Raw genomic sequence first — 22459 nt, 5'->3', positions numbered from 1 at the left:
GCGGGCGAGGAGTGGCGGAGGAGCATGTGAGACCGCTCTTAGGCACTGTGGTGTGAGGGAGACACTGATGTTTGAGGGAGTCGGACAAGGACATGGGTCTTTTAAGGCCGGAGGTGACAAAGAGGACCGGCCTTAGACGGGGTTAGAAAAACCTTCTGGACCCTGAACTGGTGGCTCTCCCAGCATTCGCGAGACAAGAAAGCGGATGAAATCTCTGAGTTGGAGGCCAGCCTCAACTTCCCACCCTGGAGATTCAGACTGGGCTCCAAAGTGAGCAAGTGCTGCGAAATGGGATCACCTGGTTGCCAAGGGTGCGGGGCTCATTCAAAGCAGGGGAGGACGAAATTGGGACTCCGGGAATCTGCTTCACTTTCATGGGTGGCGACAGAACAAGGAAAGCCAGGGCAGAGCGGTGGCAGGGACTCTGGGCTCAGAGGTCTCCAGGATCCTGGCATCTGTGCCAGCAGGCGACTGCGCCATAGGAGATAGTGTGGGCTCCTGACCACGTCCTTTCCCTCCAGCTCCGGACGTGGCCGAGCACCGAGCTCCCTCCTGACAGCGCGGCTCCCTGCACCCAGACAGTGGCTCTCCGTCCTCGGTGGCCGGGGATTAGCTCTCTGAGGACCAGCGACGGGATTAGCACGCGCGCGAAAGCGGCGCCCGGCCCGGGGATTACCGCACCTCCCACCCCCCGACGTATATATTCGGGCCGCTCGCGCCGGCGACCCGCGGGCATGGCGACTGCAGGCAGCGCGGCGAGCCGCAGGGACCCCGGACGACCCTGCCCGTTCTCCATCGAGCACATCCTCTCCAGCCTGCCTGACCGCCGGCCCGCGGCGCGGCCGCCGCAGCCCGTCGGTGGCCGGAACCCCGCTGAGCCCGACGAGCCCGAGGCGCCTGCCGCCGCCGCGCCCTGCGCCTGCTGCTGCTGCTGCGGCCCGCGAGCGGCACCCCCGCGGAGCCCCGAGCCGGCGTCGGACCCGGTGAGTGCGCGCGGCGGGGCGAGGCGGGCCCCGGGATCTCGCAGGGCGGCCGGCGGCGGGGCGAGCTCGGCTCCCACCCTAACCCTCACCCCGCCCCGCCCCGCAGGCGTGCGGCTAGCGTGGCCGCTGAGGCTGGCACCGGCCGCGCCCTCGTCCCTGACGGCGGCGCCGAGCGCAGGCTCGCCGGCGCTGAACCGCCGAGCGGCCCGGGCCCGCAGCGGCGCACGCGGCGCCACCGCACCATCTTCAGCGAGGAGCAGCTGCAGGCGCTCGAGGCCCTCTTCGTGCAGAACCAGTATCCCGACGTGGGCACGCGGGAGCGCTTGGCTGTCCGCATCCGCCTGCGAGAGGAGCGCGTGGAGGTGGGTGTCCGCCCTGCAGCCCGGAGGGCACTCCCGCGTCACTCCTCTCTTTCCAAGACGGCCTTTCCAGAGGGTGCCTCACCTCATAGCCTCCACGCTGGAGGGAAACCCCCCAGGATCAGTGGGATGGGGGCGCAGGACCAGTTCCCCAGCAGGTTCTTTGAGTGTCGCCGGAACTGGAAGGGGTTAAGAGTCGTGTTCTCTGACTTCGTCTGTCTTCCCCTTTCCCCTGCTGATGAAAGATGCTTTCATTCATGTCCCAGATGTAGGCAAGTTAAGAAATGTGCAAAACTAGACCAAGCACGGTGGCACACGTCCTGTAATTCTAACACTCGGGGAGGTGGAGACAGGAGGATCATGAATTCATCAAAGTCTTCCTTGACAGATAGCGACTCAGAAGCCAGCCTAGATTACATGGGACTATGAAAACATGGAGACAGAGAGAGAGATCCTGGTTGCTAGTGGGCCAAGACGGAGGAGACTAGGAAATCTCCGTGTGGGGAGTCTAGGTCCTTTTCTGTGTGTGGATGAGGAAGTGACGCAGGTCCATTCACCTACACCTCTGTGGTGAAGCCCACCACCCCCGCTCACCTACCAGCCTTCCGAAGTTCTTTGGGTGTGGGCCCATGGGCCCTGAGCTGTCTGAGTCCCTCTCCTCCTCAGGTCTGGTTCAAGAACCGCCGGGCCAAGTGGCGACACCAAAAGCGTGCTTCGTCAGCGAGGCTCCTGCCTGGAACCAAGAAACCTCCCAAGGACAGCTGTTGACGTGTCTGGAGTGTCTCCTCGTTTTGGCAGTGATGTGGAGCACAAGAAAGTAGGAGGGAGACAGACCTACTTGGACAGAAACTACGAGAGGACCGCAGTCTTCCAGCTGCCCAGTGCTGAGAGAGAGGGAATCCAAGACCTCCTCACCTATGAAGGGGGGCGCAGGGGGCAGGAACCAGAGATCTCCCGCAGGTAAAGAGCAGGTCAGCTTCCTCAGGCACCATTACTGCCTAAAGAGCCCTAACTCCACCCAGGGCCCCAAATCCCCTCCAGTGGAGTCTCCCTCCCCACCTCCTGCCGGCCTCCAGGACTGGCCCCTTATCTTTTCTTCCACCTTCTAAGCCAGGCAGTGGCATCAACACAGGTCCTCAAAGGTCCAGCACTGGACCTTGGTGTCAGGACCTGTGGAATAAGAAGGTTGGTATTTTCCAGATCCCTGAACCTGCTCCTTCATCTCAGCCTTGTGCTGATACCAACAAATAAACAAGATCTACAAATTCCACAAAAGAGTCAGAATCCCAACTCCACATGCCTCAGGCTTCATTTCCACACCGATAGAGGCGCTGGCTCCCCTCCCCTTTCCAGGGAACTGGGGGGTCAGCACATCTTAGAGAGCCCAGTTCAACAGGTCTTCATCCCAGTCCTGTTTCCCCCATCAGGATTAAAGCCAGTGGATGGTGGCAAGGCCTCCTGGGATTTGCTATGGCCTCTAAGTGCTACCAACCTGCTTCACAGGTGGGAGACCTTTGGCTTCTCGTCCTTGAGGTTTCCATACAGTGGCATCTGCCAATAGGGCAGGCAAGAGGAGATTACATTCAGGGAACATCCCACCCCACCATCTTGGGAAAGTTTGTCTCCCCTTCTATAGTCCTGGTCACACAGAAGTTGGGGGGGGGTACACCACAGCATGAAAGCATGGCTTCCATTCCCTGCTGACCTGTGCACTCGGCTGGAGGCAGCTAACACCCCTGCACCTGGCCTGATCTCCTTGCTCTGTCTCCTCACAGGTCCTGGTGTGGTGATATCTGTGAGAAATGTGGTCCATCCATGAAAGCTAAACTGCAGAGCCAATGGCAGGAGGTCTTGGCACTGTGGAAAGATGGCTGTTTGGAGAACACTGAGCAGGCATGGATCCCCAGCCAGAGCTGACCTAACACTGCTAGAGACCTCCAGGATTGGGGATTCTCCTCCCCGGCCCCCTGGATGCACATGTGAGGCGCCACCAGACTCTTCTTCCTGAACTTTGGCCTTGCCTTCGAAGACCCCACTGTCTCCTTCCGACGCAGCTGTCCAGGGGTCAGCTCAGCTGCAGCCTTGGCATTCCCGCTGTGCTGGGTTCCAGGCCCCTGACCTCCTCGGTTCTCCAGAATCCGAGCTCGCCTGAGCCTCTACCCTCCCCCCACCGTCACTGTCCCCAGCAGGGACTCCTCGCAGCCCTCACCTGACACCTGGCATTAGCGAGTGTCCAGAGGCTCCCTTCCAAGGCCTCTCCATCTCCATCTCTTCTTGAAAACAATCGGTGTGTGTGTGTGTGTGTGTGTGTGTGTGGTGTGTGTGTGTGTGCTGCCTGCATGTGTGCATGTGTACCACATGTTTGCCTGCTGCTGCTGCTGGTGGAGATCAGAAGAGGGTATGGAACCCCTGGAACTGCAGTTATGTGGGTACTGGAACTGAACCCAGATCATCCGGAGAGCAACAAGTGCTTTTAAAGGATGAGCTATCTCTCCACCCCCTCCACTCTCTTCTTGTGTCTTTTCCATCCTTGAGCCCCAATTCCCACCTCTTTGTCGCGTATATTTCCGTCTCCAGTCCAGGCCCTCCCCTGACAACACTTGGAAACCCACAGCCTCCTCACATCTGCCTTGTATTCAGTGAGCCATTGGCCTTGTTTAAGACCACGAGTCACGGAGTTCTTGCTCACCAGTTGCCCTCTGTCCCGCACCTGACCACACCAGGCCCATCCAGTTTCACCTCCAAATGTGTCGGTAAACCCCACTGAAACTAGCTTCTCTGCACTTGAGCTTGGTTAACCTGACGAACACTGCTGCACCTTGCACGTGACCATCGCGGCTTTCTCTAGTTATGTTCACCGGAACCACTCAGCCTCCCTTTACTCCAAAAAAAAATAGTATTTCTTGCCAGGACCCCAAAGATGCTGTGAGCCTGGCTCTGCTCCCCCCCCCCCCATCACTGCACTGTGTAACCAAAGGCCTGCGTTGGAATTGCCTTGCTCCGTCCTGGCCTTTGCATGTCTTTCTAGTTCCACTTGACTGACGCCTATCCATTCCTCTTTGGATCTACGACCACGATCTGCCTGGAAAATGCCACTTGATATGTGCTGTGTAGAAGTCACGATTCTCTGAGTACAGACTTCTTGCAAGTCACAGGCGTGATTACACATTTGCAGGATGACTTAATGTGTGTGTTTCTCTATTATTATGGTCAACGCTATGGGGGACAGAGCCATAAAGTCCCCAGTGACTCCCAGTGAAGGAAGAGACCATTGGAAAAGCAAAATTGTACCAAATCATTGTGGGTTAGAACTTGTTTATTTGGGGTAATTCACCATCTCCCTTACGATGGAAGTCCATGAATGCTTTCAGTGAGTGCAGGCCTCTTTTGGAAGCCCACCCCGGCAGGTGGGGAACTAATAATCTAACCAGATTTAAGCGCCCTCCCTCCGGTTCGTTCTTTTCATTTACCTTTTGTTAGATAACTATCTGGAAGAATTGTCTTAGTGTTCTTTCTCTGAGTTTTGAAGTTATATATGACGAAGTTTTTTTTATTTTTGAAGTATTTAAAAAAGACTTTGAAGCATTTGCAGTGGTTTTTTTGTTGTTTTGGTTTTTGAGAGAAAAAAATGGAACTTCTAACAGAGGGAATGTGGCGTCAAATAGTCGTCCCACAGCGCCCCCTAGTGACCTTAGTCTAGACAGGCACGAGCAACGCGGGTGGGGACCAAAGACTACAACTCCCTTAAGACCCGGCGCCCCGGTGACGTCATTGGAGCGCCGGCTTTGTTACAAAAATACTGCTTCTCCATTGGCTGGCTGTCGGTGCGGGGCCTACGGCGCGCCGAGCGGCTCTGGGATAGCGATGGGGACGCCCGGGGCCGCGGCGGGTTCTCTGTTTGTGCCCTCCGCGTCCGCGCCCCCGAGGAAGCGCGCGGCCGGGGAGACCGGGGTTGCGAGAAGCAAGCAGGGTTCTGGATGAAGAAGAGTACATTGAGGTATCAGCTCAGCGAGCGCTGGCGGCTTCCGGGCCCCTCCCCGAGCCGCGATCTTCTCCAGTCCTTTGATTTTTGTTCTGGTCTGGGAGCTCTCAGCCGCCTGTGGAAGCGGAACAACTGCCTTTGGGTTTGGGAAGTCCTGAGAGCCAAGAAAACAGTGCAGAAGCGGGTGTCCAGTTTTCAGCGAAAAGGAGCGCCCTGCTGTCTGTTGAGGGGCAAGGGAAAAGTTTCCAAATTGAAATATGGGTAGAATTTTGACACGTTTTTAGGATGATGCGGAGCGACATTAAGTGTAAAGGCTGGAGGTCCTGGAAATAGGCCGCGGTACTGGCCGTGTTATTGAGTGAGGCTCTGTTGCTCCTCGAGTTAGGGTCCCACTGCAAACATGCTGGAGGGCAAGCTGACATAGGTCTGGAATTAGGCTAGTTAAATTATGCTGGCATGTACCTTCGCCACGCCGCTGGGTATAGAGATTTGCAGATCCACAGCAAGGTCTGGCTGAAGGTGAAATCTTGGGAATTTCATCTGGTGGTGGCGTTAGTGGTGACTGGCTTTCAAGAGAAAGGTTTGAATTGAAGTAAGAATTCATGGATGGAATGAGTATGGCAATATCCACATTAGTCTGACTGGTGTTGTAGGAGGAGCCATCAAAGGAGAATGAGAAAGACCAGTTAGTGAAGGATTTTATAGGCATCAAGAGATTGTTGAGTATTGTTAGATAATACATCAGAGCCATATGGGATGAACAGCCATACTAGAAAATGCTTCTAAACTATCTTGCAAACCACAATCATCCAGATAGGCAGAAGTAAAAGGACCTTAGGGCCTAACATGGATAACGGGGACTGTGAGTTGTGGCTCCCAGATAGCAGCTTTGCCTTGTTCTGACTGCTTATGACAGGGACTCCAGACAGTCATCCAGAGAGATTTCTTCCCCGATGTGGAGAAACTACAGGCACAGAAGGAATACCTGGAGGCTGAGGAAAATGGAGATTTGGAGCGCATGCGCCAGATTGCCATCAAATTTGGCTCTGCCCTGGGCAAGATATCTCGGGAACTCCACCACCCTGTAAGAGGATGCCGTTACAGAGGGCAGAGAGGGGAAGTCTATTGTCACTTTGGACTCGATCTAATTTCTAACTTGCTTCCCTCAGATGTTACGCAGCCACCTTTGAAACTCCTGAGGTTCATCCAGGCTCTGGTGTGGTGGGGCAGCAAGCCCCGGCCCCAGGGCCGGGACCTAGAGGATGGTGAGTGAACTCATTCTTTAGGTCTCATGGTCAAGAGTGCTGGGGAGTCATGTTGAGTTTTCTCAGAATCACATTTTATCCTTGAGGGGTCTCCTGACCTAAGTATCAACTTGTGGGATCAAAGACACTGGTGTGGGAAGTGGAAGATTATCCAGCTCCATTGTGGAGGAGCAGCGGTCTGGGCCTCTGGCCTCTCCAGAAGAGAGTGTGTTACCGTCACCAGCCTGTTGGGTGTGCCAGCCTTTGCCTTGGAGACTTTGTGGGCTTGGGGGCTCTTCCATTACTGACTGCTGAAGATGCCGCAGGCCCTTGCTTCCTTTCTTCCACACGGTTGCTTGTTGTGTCTCTTCCTTCAGGTCCGTGTTCAGGTGTGACCTGTTTGGGCTGAGAGGCAGAAACTTGTGTGGAGGTTATGTTGATGTTACGTTGAGGTTCCCGGCCTTTTGTATAAAGTTGGAACACCCTGGGCTCTGTGCCGCCCAGACTGCCTTTGTTTTTCTGATTTGTTTGTTTTTGTTGAGACCAGAGTCTCATTGTTCCCCGCATTGTTGGCTTTTGTGTTTCACTGCAGGATATAGCATTTTGGAAAGCATTTCTGTTTATTGCCTCTCACCCTAATCACTAATTCCAATGCCTCCCAGAGAGCGGGGTCTTGGTCTTGCTTCCATCTGTGTGCTCCACATTTAGCATTAGCATATGGTATGCTGCACTATCTACAAACATGTAGAGCAGATGAATGTGTTGTCTTCAGCATGTTTCCTGAACATCGGATATAACTATGGGATGTATCTTAAAGTGAGGAGGAACACTTTATGAATCTATTGAATATGTGAGTGTACCGTATACCAAGGGACTTGTCTGGGTCAGTTCATCTTTTTATCAATAATTGGATATATCCTAGAGGTGGGCAAGATGTTTTCTCTACCAAACTCTAGTCTACTGCATACTATACTAGGGCATATGTACAACATGCTCACACAAGTGTAGTTTCTCAACAGCCCAGCTTTTTCTGCCGTGAACACAGTAAGAGTTACTCTTGGAGCTTGAACTCTTGAATGAAATACGATAGAATCAAGGCAATTTGAAGATGCTCTTCTTTTTATCCACATATATTTTATCAGTAAATATTGGAGTTTCTTGTAATTACAAATAAGGAAACAGGCTTCAAAAGGCTGTAACTTCTGTAGGTGTCAGAAATAGTCAACAGTTGAAGGAACCAGGTCTGCCCCTTCCTAACCTCAGGTCTTGAACTTGTAGCCACTGTGTTTGGCATTGGCTGGCACACAGGTAGTGGTCAAGACTGTCAGTAGAATGGATGAGAAACCTCAGCTTCACATGCCCCCGAGATCTCCAGTGCTGCCTCAACGGAGTACCACTGGCCTTGGTGGCAGGGATCGAGATGCTTCTGTGGCCCAGAGTCTGTGTGGCCCTCCCTGGAGCGCTGGGCCATATGGGCTCCTGCTTTAGGAGTTAACTGGCATACCCTGATGCATAGTGACTGTCACTCACCTGCAGCACCAGTCCGGAAGGGAAAGTTGGTAGGGTAAGGCAACTTCCCCAGGGAGGGAAGAAGAGCCCCTGGGACTTTGAAGGTCAGTCCTACAAACTTAGAACAGTTTGGCAGAGGAAGAGCCTGTCACCACGAGCTCTCGCTTGTCCCTGCCCTTCACCAGTCACTGAGGATGCCACCTGGACAGTTGGGGTGTCTTGTGTCATCTGGCAGGAGCAAGGATTGCAGAGTGGTAATCGTGCTGTGTGTGGTATTGTGTGTCCCCCGAGCAGGAGAGGCTGGAGAGGAGGAGGAGAAGGAGCCGCTGCCCAGCCTGGATGTCTTCTTGAGCCGCTATACAAGTGAGGACAATGCCTCCTTCCAGGAGATCATGGAGGTGGCCAAGGAAAAAAGCCACGCCCGCCACGCGTGGCTCTACCAAGCTGAGGAGGAATTTGAGAAGGTAGCCCTGGAGTCTGAAAAATGGGCACCATCTTTGGGGATGGAGCCCCAGGGCCCCAGGTACAAAGTCTGGGCGCCTGCCTGACCCTCCTTTCCCCATGTCACTATAGCGACAGAAGATAATCTTGAACTCCCGTCGGCCGAGCGCCAGGCCATCGAGAGTGGTCAGGCTGGAGTGGAGACCTGGAAGTACAAGGCGAAGAACTCGCTCATGTACTATCCTGAGGGTGAGTGGATAGAACCAAGGAGCAGGGCAGGAAGACGGGCCCAGGGGGTTGTCTTGTTACCTTTGAGCCAACTTTTATTTTTTATTTTTTTGGTTTTTCGAGACAGGGTTTCTCTGTGTAGCCCTGACTGTCCTGGAACTCACTTGGTAGCCCAGGCTAGCCTCGAACTCACAGAGATCCGCCTGCCTCTGCCTCCCGAGTGCTGGGATTAAAGCGTGCGCCACCAATGCCCGGCCCTTGAGCCAACTTTTAAAGTCTATGTATGTGTTAGCTTGCAGCATGGACCCGAGAGAAGTCCTGGTCCACCTTGGGTTGGGGAACATGTGACATTGTGGGCATTGAGGTCTCCCGAACTGCTTTGTTCAGGTTCTGTGGGTGTGGTGTTTACCTGGGAGAGACTTAGCTGAGGGAGTGTGCTTTCGCCCCTCAGGCTCCATGACCTCCAGGGCTGAGGCGGGGCATGGAGCTTCTCCCCGTGATGCCTGCTACCTTGCTCCTCCTCATAGGCGTCCCTGAGGAAGAACAGCTATTTAAGAAACCTCGGCAGGTCGTGCACAAGAACACGCGTTTCCTCCGGGACCCCTTCAGTCAGGCCCTGAGCAGGTCCCAGCTCCAGCAAGCAGCCGCCCTGAATGCTCAGGTGAGTCCGCAGAGCCACCAGGCAACTGGAGATTGGCCTCGCCCTCTTGGCTGTTCTCTTTAAGTTAGGATTGTCCTGAGGCCAGAGAGACCTTGATTGGCCAAACTACCACAGCCCTATGGCAGGACCCATCCCCCTTCCAATGGACCAGACGTGTGACCCACGGGTCCAGCCTGTGTCAGCCGCTATGATGTTGGCCTGAGGGGAGAGAAGCTTCTGGAAGCCAACCCAGACCATAGCTATCTATCAGGCAGGGAGGAGAGTAAAGCAATGTGTACTAGGAAGTGGCAGGGGGAGCCTGGCTGCCTAGGGCCTGGGGTCAAGATGAGTCAGTGCCCTCAGAGGGTGGCGCTGGTCATCATGGACTTGGGAGAAGAGAGGCAGGAGATTGGGAAGATCAGATGCCTCAAGGGAAGGAGAGCACCGGCCCTTTGTAGCATTGAAACCCAAGAGGTTCCTCCTCAGGTAGATGGGCACCCTTGCTTGGTTCACCACCACAGTCCCTCAAAGTCCTTGAGGAGAGATGAGGATGGGGGTCTCCCTGCTCTTCCCAAAGGGATATGCCAGTCCTCGAGCCCTAGCTCTATCCCAAGGAGAAGTGTTTCCTCCATGTCCGCTGCACCTGCCATCGGTCAGCGGTGGAGAACGCCCTGACACTGGTCTCTCTTCCAGCACAAGCAGGGCAAGGTCGGCCCCGACGGCAAGGAGCTTATTCCGCAGGAGTCCCCCGAGTGGCGGCTTCGGGTTTGTGCCACCCCTTCTCCTGCTCCTGGTAAGAAACGGGCTGTGAGCCCAGGCTGGACAGGGCAGGGACAGGCTAGACTAAGCAGACGTGCCTTGAGATGCCCCAGGGTACCAGGTCTTGTTCTGGTCTCCCTGTGATGTGAGTAGGCAGATGTGCCTGCGTCTGATGTAAATTCGGAGAGTTCTGTCGGTGGGGAGGTTCTGGACGCCAGGCCTGCAGTCTCTGCGGGGAGGCCGGTGAGAGTGGGTGTGGCCTTGCTGCATACTTGCTGCTCTCTGCCTCACTGCACACTGGCCTCCACCCTCGGCGCCGGCTGCTGTGATGCACTAGGACTTAGGAAGCCTGGGAAACCCCGACTGTGTTCTTCCTCCGCACCCCTGGCCCTGTGCTAGGATGGGGTCCGACAGACCCACCTTCTCCAACCTAAGTACAGCTGTCGTGCCGTGGGGCTCTGGTGTCTTTGAAACTTCCCTCCGGATGGTGGGGTGCTAGGCTCTGGAGTTTGGGGAAGAAGGTTTGCCTGTTGCCTTAATGTCAGCTGGGGTCCATGTGTTAGGAGGAAGACAGCCCCCCAACCAGGTCCTCCGCTTGAGGTGTGGGCTTCCATCTGCAGGTGTGAACGAGTCACCGTTGATGACGTGGGGAGAAGTTGAGAACACCCCTGAGAGTCGAAGGGTCAGAGAGCCCCTATGTGGACAGGACGCCAGGACCGACTTTCAAGGTGGGTTGTGGTGAGAGCGGATCGGGCTGGAACTCAGTGTGGCTGCCTTAGTACTGCTGCTCAAGACTGAGCACAGGACCTCTGCGGAAGAGGGGTTACAGTGGGATTACCAAACGGATTTGGAAGAGTAGAGACCATGCCGAGGCAACAGAGCAGACCTGGAGGCTAGACTGTCACAGACCAGAAACTCCAGCTGCCCCGTAAGCCTGAAGACTATGAGACATAGTGTGTGTTTCCAGAAGGCTGTGTGCTGGCCTCTGGTTACACAGTAGTAGGGACACTCAGGACAGGACAGTGTGAGCCCAGCATTGTGGGAGTGGGTGGAATGGAGGTCAAGACGTAGAACAGACCAGAAAGGCCGAGTCAGATGAGGTCTGGTGTACGTCATGTGTCCTCTGTCTAGTGGAGCAGGAAGCTAGAGGTGGACAGACAGCAGATACAAGTCAGGAAGCTCCTGGTGGTTTGGGTGGATGGGTGGGTAGGTATTCCCCTGAGAGCTATGGGGAAAGAAAGTACCGTTCCTGGGCTTCAGGGAGTTTGTGGGTAAAACAGAGGGTCAGTGTAATTTGGAGTGTGAAGAAGGAAAGGTCCCTAATATTGAGTATTCGTGCTCACTATGAGGGTGCTGAGCCCACTGACTCAGGGTATTGAGTGGGTAGGCCAAGAATATGAACCTTCTTTGGAAACCCAACAAGATGAGATGTAGTGATGAATAAATATCTAGGTGTGCTTTGGTGGCTGGGTCACAGGTCATCTCAAGCCAGTCCCTCCCAATACTGCTGTGATCAATTTGGAATGTGGTAGACAGCGAGAGACGTCCCTGCAGCAGTAGAATCGGAATCACCAGGAATAGCATAGCTTTCATGGGGCAAACAGAGCCGTGTTCTGCAGTCCTGGCACTGCTTTCCTGACCCGTTAGGAGGACCTCCCCGACATGGCACTGCAGTCCTCCAGAGCAGTGGAGAGTGTATGTACTGCCTAGACGGATCACGGGTAGAGATCTTGGAGGTCTTGGCTGTAGACTGGGATGTGAGATAACCGACGTGAGAGAGGGCAAACAAGCTACTGTTGAACATGCAAGCGTGGCCCAAGGCTCGACCACACAGCACGTGGCTGTAGACCTGCAGGGCCCTTCCCGGAGAGAGTTCTGAAACAAAACAAGCCCTGGGGGGCAGCCTCTGCCTTGTGCTGCCCAAGGGTCAAGCAGGATGGAGAGCTGGGGACAGACAGAGTGGAGGGTGTGGAAAAGGTGACGTTTCAGATGGTGGGGACTGCAGAGCCTTTGAGGATAAGGGAAGCTAGCTTCTGAATGTTGGTAACAGCAAAATAAGTTCCAGAAAAGTGGAAACCTTAAATATAAAACAGTAATTATAAAAACATCTAGAAGATAATGGTGTAGTTTAAACTGTTGTTGTTTGTTTTTGTTTTGTTTTGGTGGGGGCGGGGAGGGATTTAACCCAGGACCTGCTTCCTGTACACACCCTCCACCACTTCAGTATCTGAAGTGCTGGGACTACCTTTTTTGTTTATTTTTGTTCTTTGAGAGAGCATCTCGCTATGTAGCTCAGATTTGCATTGACTGTGTGTTGGTCAAGTTGCCCTTGAACTCAGAGATCCGCCTCTCAAGGGTTGAGACTGAAGGCGGGCACCACCACTCCCAGCTCCCAACACTGTTTTGTGCGACATTTCTCTATTTGTGTGAATGTGTATAAGCGTGTGTGTGCATGGCGTGTGACGTAGCACGTGTATGGAGGTCAGAGGTCAACCTGCTAGAGTGCTTCCCTCAGTCAGACCAGGTCATCAGGCTTTTAACAAACGCCTTGACCCACTCAGCCATCTTGCTCTTGTCTGTCTGTCGTGTTTTAAGACAGTGTCTCACTGTGTAGGCCAGGGTGGCCTCACTTTCTTTAGTCTCCTGCCAAGTGCTGGGGTGCACGAATGCACCATTCCAGCCATGGGGGCAGGGGTGGGGGGGTAGGGGCTTTTGACAGGCTATTGAGAAGGATGAGTTGCTGGGATTGTGGAGAAGAGGGTGGTGCCCACGCAGCTGCCCTTCTGGATGATGGACTGCCTGGCTAGGTAGCAGGTTCATCATAAGTCACCCACATGCCCGCTCCCTTGTAGATCTTGGAGCCAGGACGCAGGGAGCGCCTGGTCTGAAGATGGCCAATGAAGCGGCTGCCAAAAACCGGGCCAAGAAGCAGGAAGCGTTGCGGAGAGTCACCGAGAACTTGGCCAGGTGAGAGGCAGCTGGGTCCTGGGGAGGATGGGGTAGAGGTGAGTTTGTCCGGCTTCACTCCCACTCTCAGCCTCCAAGGCTGTGGGCCATGGCTTGCAGACGGAGCCCAGGCTATATCCACAGGGTTCTTCTGTAAGGGCCGTGGCTGTGTGGAGCAGACTGAGCACTCTCCATCTCGCCTCTGTAGCCTCCTTGGCCTTCTCTAGGAGGTGCCTTTGGGCTCCTTGCCCAGCTGTGCGCTCCTGTTAATCCCGTGGAGTCCTGCCACTCCCACGTCATTCACACTGGACAGAGACAGAGACCCCAGCTCTCAGAAGGGCTCCATCCAGCCCCACATCCTGAGGTAGCAGCTCCACGGTGCCTCAGGTTGTCCTCAGCTCACAGTGACCGTGTCTCTTGATAGCGCTCCTCCTGAGGAACCGAGGGAAGCCTCGCCTTAGCAGCACTTGGCCGCTAACATGCTGCCTTTCTTCTATTCCTTCTCTGCAGTCTTACTCCCAAAGGCCTGAGCCCAGCCATGTCCCCAGCCCTACAGCGCCTCGTCAGCAGGACAGCCAGCAAGTATACAGATCGCGCCTTGCGGGCCAGCTATACGCCATCCCCAGCACGCTCTACCCACCTCAAGACCCCAGCTGGTGGGCCACAGACCCCAACAAGTACACCAGCCCCTGGGTCTGCCACACGCACACCCCTCACACAGGACCCAGCCTCCATCACAGACAACCTGCTGCAGCTCCCTGCCCGGCGCAAAGCTTCAGACTTCTTCTAGAGCCAGGCCTGGCCGGACCTGTGGATGCTCTGTGGGACACTTTGTGGAGCGTGTAGAGCAGCTGTCTACTCTGCAGAGGACTTCAGGCCTTGGGGACCCAGACCACAGGCAGTTATTATCCCAGGAACCACAAGTGTACAGTGCCATGCCGTGGCACATTCCGCTGACCACTCCCTTGGGAGTATGGCATTGGTGCTGTCCCCAAGGCCCTGCTGAAACTGCCTTCTAGTTAACCCCCAACTGAACGCTCATTAAAGAACACCTGGCATTGTTGGCTGGGCCGCCAATCCATGTCCTGGGCCTTCCTGGGGCCCACCTGGGTGTCTCAGGACCTCGGCTAGAAGCAAGGGGCTCCGGGGGAGGAAACTGGCACAGAGCAGCCTTCTGTGCTGAGTTCACACTTGAGCCTGGCACTGTGAAGGCAGCACAGCCCCCAGAAGTTGTGCCATTGAGCTCACGGGGTTCTCGTCCAGCTCCACAGCCTCCCAGCCAGGCCCAGGTAGGTCCTGCTTATCAGGCTCCCACCAGGACGAGTCACTCTGCTGTGACTCCAGCTGTTACCTCCTAGCACCTAGTTCCAGCTCAGGTAGGGTTAGGCTGCCTCCCCATCCCTCTCTCTGCTTATCCCAGTGTTTTTGGTACTTGCTACTGGGCTCTGCCAAAACACCAGCCTTGCCTCAATCTGGGCTGTATTATGAAAAGAAAGAGTTTGGGTTCCCTGCAAACCTGTAAATGCCATGTGCACCAGCAGCCAGCTGTTTACCTGTGAACTAAGGGTGGCTAGCCCTCAGGTGACCAGTGCCCAACTGGGCCTGTGAGCCTATGCCTTACAGAGGTGAAGGGTCCCTGCTGTCTGGGCCTAACAGAGACCAAAAAACTATGATCTAATTCCACAGCCAATGGTCTTGAGGCCGCTGGTGGTTGTCCCAGGGCCTGCCCTCTGAGCAGCCCAGGCTTGAGCTATTTGGGTAACCTAAAGCACACCTGACTCTTCCCAGCCCAGACACTGCTTTGATTCCATGAAAGCCATCTTTCCAGACTGCTGGCAGTGGTCCTCAGGCCTCTGCACTGGTGTTCTCTGGAGACTCCCTGGGTTGGGTACCTCCTGCCTTGGGCCTTGGACTGAGTGGCATTTGTCAGTTTGACACAGCTAGTCACCTGGGAAGAAGGAACCTCAATTGAAGAATTACCTCTCATCAGATTGACCTGAAGGCATGTCTGTGGGGTAGTTTCTTGATTGCTAATTGATGTAGGAGGCAGGGCCCAGCAGTGGCATCCCTGGGCCATAGTCCTTGGTTGTGTGAGAGAGCCTAGGAGTAAGCTAGAGAGGGAGCCAGTACGCAGCGTTCTTCCATGGTCTCTGCTTCAGTTCCCACTTGGGTTCCTGTTCCAGCTTCCCTCAGTGATGGACTGTGACCTGAAAGTGTGCACTGAAATAAACCATTTCTCTCCTAAGTTATTTTTGGTTCAAGTTTTTATCTTGGCAATAGAAACAAATTAGGTCAGGCCTCTGCTAACCAGAAGTTCCCCACAGTGAGTTCCTGTGCCCTGGGAGCCTCAGGGCTGGAGCTGGATGGATCCCAGGTTAAGGGCTTTGGTACTTTTGTCTCTTAGGAAGGTTGAGCTTTAATCCAAGGGATTCCCCCCGTGAGTGGGAAGCGGAGGGTAGGGATGGGTGCTGCCCAGATGCTGACCACCTCAAGCATCTGGCCAGCATGAGGGGATCTTTAGGGAGGGGTGGTAACCAGGAAATGACACTGAGGGATGCTGGGGGCTGCAGCATGCAGCTCTTCAGGTTGGGGAAGACAGCGGGGTCACCTGGGAATGGAGGGTGAGGCTTGAGCAGCAAAGCTCGCTAATTTTGATCGCCTCTTGGGGTTAATGGATGCTGACCTGGGTAAGGACAAGACAGGGCCAGGAAAGCTTGTATTGCAGTAGATTGAGGGAGAAGCATGGAGCTGTCCACGCCTGGAAGCCTTGGGGTGGGAGAGGGCCAGAGGCTGACAAGTGTGAGCCTCAAGAGGACTATGACAGAGGTCCTTGCCTCACAGTGCTGGGCCTGAGACCCCTATGCTGGAGACTGGATAGTCCTAGAGAAAAAAGACTCCCCACTGGGACTCTCAATGCTTGTATACACCAGGTTTTGCTACCCGCAAAATAGTGGTTAATTGACGGATTTTACTAGTGCCTGCCACTTATGTGAGTGTGCCATGGTACTGCAGCTTCCAGAGATGTGAGTTAGCTCTGTCTCAGAGCTGTCTTCATTCTCTGAGAGTTTGTGGTCCCCGTCGCCTCGAGAGCTCGACTTGTCTCTTAGTCCTGAGATCTCACTCGGTTGACCTGGCTGTACGGTAGATGAGGGGTGTTCCAAATGCTCCACTTTTTGGATTGTAATAAGTATTAATGTCTTTAGTACTAAGTAAGAAAACGCGTAATCAAAATAGTGGTTTAATTGACGGATTTTACTAGTTCTTGCGCCTGTGCCTTCTTCAGCTCCTACCTGCCTATTTAGCTTATGTGAGTGCAAACTGCACACCATGACCCCCAGGGCCCACTCCACCACTAGGTACTTGCTTTCCCACCTCAGCTCCAGAGATTGATGGTCTTTAGCTCTGGAAGTCTCAGCCAGCCTCTCCTCCATCCTGTCTTCATTCTTGCCACCATCATGCTGGTTTGGCCAGTCAGGCCGGTGTTCAGGTCTTGAGCCTTGGTCGAGTATCCAACTTGCACTCAGCTCGATACTTGCCTCCCCCTCCCTCTTGAAGGAAGCACATGGCTTTGGGCTTGGGGGGCTGTAGCCATGAGTGGCTAGGATCTCATCAATGTGCAGCCGCCGGTTGACATCTGGCTGAGGATGCGTAGATGAGGCTGCACTCACCAGTCAGGTTCTTGGAGCGTGGAAGTCCACTCGGTGCTCCTTCTGGATGCGCAGCAATGTCGGAGTCATCATAGGGCATCAGACCGATCACACCAGGCTCCAGATGTGGGCTGGATGCCCTGCAGAACTCATAAGCCGCTGTCACAGAAGGTGCTGAGGACGATCACTCCCGTGCTTTCAGACAGCTTGATGTTGAAGTCCTTGTCAAGCAGAAGGTTCTCGCACTTGAGGTCTCGGTGGACAACATCCAGATCATGGCAGTACTTGACGGCCGAGGAGAGCTGGCGGAACATTTTACGTGCCACGTCCTCATGCAGGGCTCCTCTGCACTTGATGAACTCGAGGAGGTCGCCCTGGACGCCCCAGCTCCATGACAATGTAGATGCGTCCATCAGAGGTCTCAAAGATCTCGTAGGTCTTAATGATGGAACGGTGGTTGACGGTCGCCAGGATGTCCATCTCCCTAGGAAGGAATCTCTCCACAAAGTCAGTGGGTGTTTTCTTGCGTCTATGATCTTGACTGCCACGTTGAACTTGAGGCGCTCAGAGTAGGCAGATTTGACTTTTGCATAGGAGCCCTTGCCCAGATTGATTCCTACGATGTAACCCTTCTTCCTTAGGACCGCGGCATCGTCCATGGTGCCAGGAGCGGCCGGTGCCGCCGCCCTCTACATCCCCTCCCGACACGGGCCAGCAGGCATTGTCCTCATTCCCTCTGTGGGGAGGCGTCTGGTTGGGCTGGCCTGGACTTGGAGGAGTGGAACGCTCAGCATTGTCACCAAGTGACCAGCGAATGAAGTCATAAAGCCAGGCTTGCTGGGAGTGGGGACCAGGCTGTGGGCAATGGGGCCCTGCAAGCCAGGAAGGCCTAGAAGGAGCACCCCCTCCCCGCCCACTGGAATGAAGCTGGCATTCAGGCCTGTGGTAACCCTCCCTGGCCCTCTTTCTTGCTGTGGCTTCACTGTCACCAGTGAGGCCCCAAGGGAGGTGATCTAGGTCCATCCCCAAGCCTGTTTCCTTATCAGGCCTTGGGAACTGGTCCTGTGTGTTCCTCATTTCACTAGAGCCGATTCCCTGCCCTTTCTTTGGGGTTTGAAGAAAAAACCTCCTGTGAGCTTGTGACCCTGGAATCAATGGAAGCTGCCCAGGTCCAGTCAGTCCAGTGGTGGTCCCAGTCTGCTGGATGAGAGCAGTTCCATGTGTGGGGTCAGGAGCTGGCAAGGGTCTTTGGGCAGAGTGGGCAGATGAGCCACAGACCTAGTGAATGGGTGTGTGTGTGGATGGGAGGGTAGGTAGTGCTAGGGGATGTCCTGAGGGTCCAGGGTAGGCAGGTGCACGTTCAGTGGCGTGGGGCAGGGGTGGAGGACGGATACAAAAGTTGGTAAGATAACTAAGCAAGCAATCACTGAGAATGACTAAGTCAGGAAAGAAGAGAATGTCAGGAGCTGTTCTCTAAATGATGGGCAGGCCCTATACAACCCAGGTCATTTGTCTTGTAACGGTTGCTGTTAGAGAAGCCAATTGGCTTTGAGATGCATGTGGAGGCCAGGGCCTTGGACCAGAGCAGGCCTCTGATGGTCTAGGGTGGAGGAGTTGGGAACAGCCAGCCTGGGCCTCTCCTGGGAGGAGGGGACTGTGTTGGGCCTGGTGATGGATGGCCCAGGGATTGATGGCCCTTAGCATTCTCTATAACAGCAAGCTTCGGAGGGGAGGGGTGGGGCTCAGTGTGCCCCCACCTTGGGTCTGTGAGTGGGGAGCAGGGATTGCATGAAGCGCTGCAGCACTGCTCACCGTTTGCATGCCGCTCTGTCTTGTATTTTGTGCATGAATGTTCGTTTTGCAAAAGTGGCATCTTGTATAATCTTGGCTACTTTAGAAGTCCTGTGTTCATTTTCACATCTCACAGGAGTCTTACGCTTACAGTGAGCTGCCAAGACGTGATCCAAGGATGCTGTGTTCAGAGGGAAAGCTCTAAGAAGGCCTGTTTCTAGTGGGGGAGGCGGGATAGAAGGCTTCCAAGAGGAAGTGACACAACCCAGGTACAGAGGGGCCACCAGGGAGACAAGAGGGAAAAGATGATGTGGGGAACAAGAATACACATAGATGCCACCTTGAAGTCCTGGTCCTAAAGCCCGAGTGCCACTCCAGATGGCTGAGTCAGATTCAGCAGCCCACATGAAGGGTTCTGCAGGATAAGGCCACATGAGGAGGATTGGGCTCAGTCACGTGCAAACGCCACTCGGGACGCTGTGCTGCTGTGCTCTGTGGTGGGAACCCACCTTCTCTGAGCTATTTCCACACCTGTAATGCACATAGCAGGAGCTCTTGCATCTCTTCCCTACCCCCACTGTCTCCTGCTTAAATGGCAAGTAGCCTCAGGGCTTGTTGGTGTCTTCTGTCCCCCAAATCATAGGAAGACTACAGAGATGAGAGGGGAGGAGCTACACACCTCCCAGGGCACCCTCCACCACCCAGCCCCACATGTCCCAGAGCCTTCGGCCCCATCCAAGTTTCTTCATGGGGCTTCTCCAGTGTCGCTCAGGGTCAGCGCTGTGCCTCAACCCTGTCTACTTGGTCCTCACAGGCAAAATTCACAGAGGCGGCTACAGAGCGTTGCTTGGTCCCAGGAGGCTTTGAAGAAGACTAAGTCCCTTGGCTGAACCCAGGGACATGGTCATAGTCTTCAGAGGTGAATTGGCAAGTATGCTTATGGCACATGTGTTGGGGTGCAGGGATGAGGGGGTGTGGATGGGCAGATCAGAAGCTAGCATGGAAATCCTTTCTGAGGGTGGTGGGAGGTAACCTAGGTGTAGCTGTGAACACTGGGAGATGACAGATGGAACAGCAGACAGTGAGGTCACGGTAGGCTGGGTGTGGTGGGGGACGCAGGAAGAACAGGAACTCACTGGACCCCAGCTTCCAGGGTAAATTGGCATTGGTGTCTTCCCAAGGTAGAGACATAGGTGAGGGCAGGGTTGAGATGAGTCTAAATGTTCTCATTTTTATGTATTAAACCCTTAGACCTCCATGAGGTTGCCCAGAGTGAGGTGAAGAAAAAGGGCCACACAGCAAGTTGAGGACTGCTTGGGACATGGTGTCCGCAAGGCAAGCGGCACATGGCAGCCAGTGGTGCCAGATGCAGGCCACACCCCTGTGGAATACCAGTGGCTGCCTCCCTTGCCTATAGGGTTCAGACATGCTGCCAATTTTGCTTTGCCAAGGTCAGCTTCCAGCTCTAACTGAGGGCATCTCCTCTGAAACTGATTGAGACTGGGAGAGAATGGGATGCAGCCGAAGCTATGCAGGGCTGTGGGACATTCTTGGGGTAACTAGTGGAGTCCCCTACTTCTGGGCTGAGAATGGTGGTGTGGAGCAACTAAGGGCATAGTTGAGAACTGGGTGCCGCTGGACATGGAGGGACATGTGCCTTGATGGGCACAACTGAAACACCAGCTGCCAAGCAATTTGGGGAGCCCAAAAGGTCCTATGGGGGTCGACCTGCCTTCCGTAGTCTTTCCCCGGCCCCCACAGGCAGGCTTGTGCAGCCAGAAGCCCTGGGGTAGGTGATGAATCGCCTGCCTAGACCCTGAGCTCCTTCCTGAGCAGCCGGTGCAAGCCTCCGGTGCCAGAGAGGGCCCTGGCTCCCGGCCCTTCCTCCGCAGGCAGTCCTGTCCATCTCTGCACTGCTCGGCTCCCCTCCAGAAGTTGTGTCTTCCTCACTTAGCTATCTTCCCTGGCCTCTCTCTGCCCCTCTTAAATCCTCCCAACCAGCCTCTGGCTGCTGCTGCTAACTCAACCATGGCCTGAGGATACAGTCTGGGCTGGGGGGCATGGGAATGGATTTCCTTATGAATGAGGATTTGCAGTCTAATAGGAAGCCAAGGGGAGCCCAGGACCAGGGTCTGCACCAATATAGTGATTTATTGCTTCTTTAGCCATGTTGAGTTACCAAGTTCAAAGGCGGGAGAAGAAAGTGACGAAAATAGCAGCTCATCCGGGACTGTCTTCCTTCTCTCTCTATCCCTTGACTTCTAGGCTCAGGCTTCAAGCCATGAGCTCTGCCTCATTCCCTGCTGGCCCCCTGGGCTGCAAGAGGCTCACTAGGTATGTGTCTCTGGAGGCTGTTGGGGGTGCCCTTCCTCTGTCTCCTGTTCAGTTCACTGTTAAGGCCCAGGGTCTCTGACTGCTTGGTCACTTGCACAACATCTTCCTGGAGTTTTGTCTCAGGTTGGGCCTCGGGCCGTGCCTCTTCCCTAGGCTCCAACTTGGTGGCAGACTTCTTATCGGCACCAGTGGGTTCAGGGGTCCATGGGGGCTCAGTGGCCCGGGAGCTTTCTCCCTCTTTGTTGATGGCTGCAGAGGACAGACCTCGTGCCTTGGGCTGCACCCAGCAGTGGCTGAGGATCTCATCAATGTGCAGCCGCCGGTTGACATCTGGCTGTAACATTCGGTAGATGAGGTCCTTGCACTCACCAGTCAGGTGTTTGGAGCGTGGAAAGTTGACGCGGTGCTCTTTCTGGATGCGTAGCATCTTTTTGATGTTGGAGTCGTCATAGGGCATGGAGCCACAGACCATGATGTAGAGGATCACACCCAGGCTCCAGATGTCATACACCTTGGGCTGGTAGGGGATGAACCTCGGGGGCCGCATAAGCCGCTGACCCACAGAAGGTCTTGCTTAATGTCAGTCGACCACTATCATCCCGCAGGCAGCGCTTGGAGAAGCCGAAGTCAGACAGCTTGATGTTGAAGTCCTTGTCAAGCAGAAGGTTCTCTCGCACTTGAGGTCTCGGTGGACAACATCCAGATCATGGCAGTACTTGATGGCCGAGGAGAGCTGGTGGAACTTCTTACGAGCATCATCCTCTTGCAGGGCTCCTCTGGTTTTGATGAATTCAAGGAGGTCGCCCTGGACCCCAAGCTCCATGACAATGTAGACCTTGCCATCTGATGTCTCAAAGATCATAGGTCTTGACAATGGAGCGGTGGTTTAGCATGGCCAGGATCTCAATCTCCGAGGAAGGAATTTCTCCAGGAAGTCCGTGGGGCTTTCTTGCGATCGATGATCTTGACCGCCACGTTGAACTTGAGGCGCTCAGAGTAAGCGGATTTGACTTTGGCATAGGAGCCCTCTCCCAAGTTTATCCCATGATGTAGCCTCGTCGCTTGAGGACGGCAGCGTCATCCATGGTGCGGGAGTGCCCAGTGCCTCTGAGGCTGCCCTCTACATCCCTGCCAGACATGGGCCAGCAGCGTCCTCATTTACACTGTGGACAGAGAGTCCTCTGAGCTGGCCAGGCCCGCTGTCCCTGCCTCTAAGAGGCCAAGAGTCTAGCATGGAACATTCAGCACTGTCTCCGGGGGTGACTTCAGTGGGTGAAGTCACAAAGGAGTAGTGCCCTGGGGGAAATGAGGCTATTACCTGAGCCACGTGAACTTGGAACCTAGAAGGTCTGCCAGTGTACTGGAGCAGACTAAAAGTGAACAAAATGGCTTCACGTTTGGCTCCACCTCAGGTAAGAGAGGCTTATGGGACACAAAGGTCTGCCCGTGTTTCTAAACCTAAAACCTGAACTGCTGTATAGCAGCATGACTCACTATTGCAAACCAGGTCAGTTCTGGGGATCCAGGGTGGGTGGTCCTATCAGCCAAGGGTCCCAGCAGGAAACAGAAGATAGACTCAGTTGAGGATAATCAGAA

General features: G+C 54.7%; 1 protein-coding gene and 3 pseudogenes across 1 annotated transcript; 2 read left to right on the top strand and 2 right to left on the bottom strand.

Moving 5' to 3' along the window:
* Positions 1-722: 722 nt before the first annotated feature.
* LOC114680986 (homeobox protein goosecoid-2-like) lies at positions 723-2231 on the top strand. The gene is given in 4 exon segments (XM_028854165.2): positions 723-987; positions 1090-1176; positions 1179-1345; positions 2009-2231. Coding segments are annotated over 4 exon segments (609 nt in total). The 5' UTR covers positions 723-734; the 3' UTR covers positions 2111-2231.
* A 2939-nt stretch (positions 2232-5170) lies between these two features.
* On the top strand, positions 5171-14142 carry LOC114680983 (annotated as a pseudogene).
* A 2252-nt stretch (positions 14143-16394) lies between these two features.
* Positions 16395-17536, bottom strand: LOC114680981 (annotated as a pseudogene).
* Positions 17537-20784: 3248 nt separating this feature from the next.
* Positions 20785-21948, bottom strand: LOC114680997 (annotated as a pseudogene).
* Between the last annotated feature and the right edge of the window lie 511 nt (positions 21949-22459).

The sequence above is a fragment of the Peromyscus leucopus genome, unplaced genomic scaffold (genome assembly GCF_004664715.2).
Source record: "Peromyscus leucopus breed LL Stock unplaced genomic scaffold, UCI_PerLeu_2.1 scaffold_886, whole genome shotgun sequence".
Lineage (NCBI taxonomy): Eukaryota > Metazoa > Chordata > Mammalia > Rodentia > Cricetidae > Peromyscus > Peromyscus leucopus.
The sequence above is the reverse complement of the archived record's forward strand: the minus strand, read 5'-3'. Positions and strand labels throughout refer to the sequence as shown.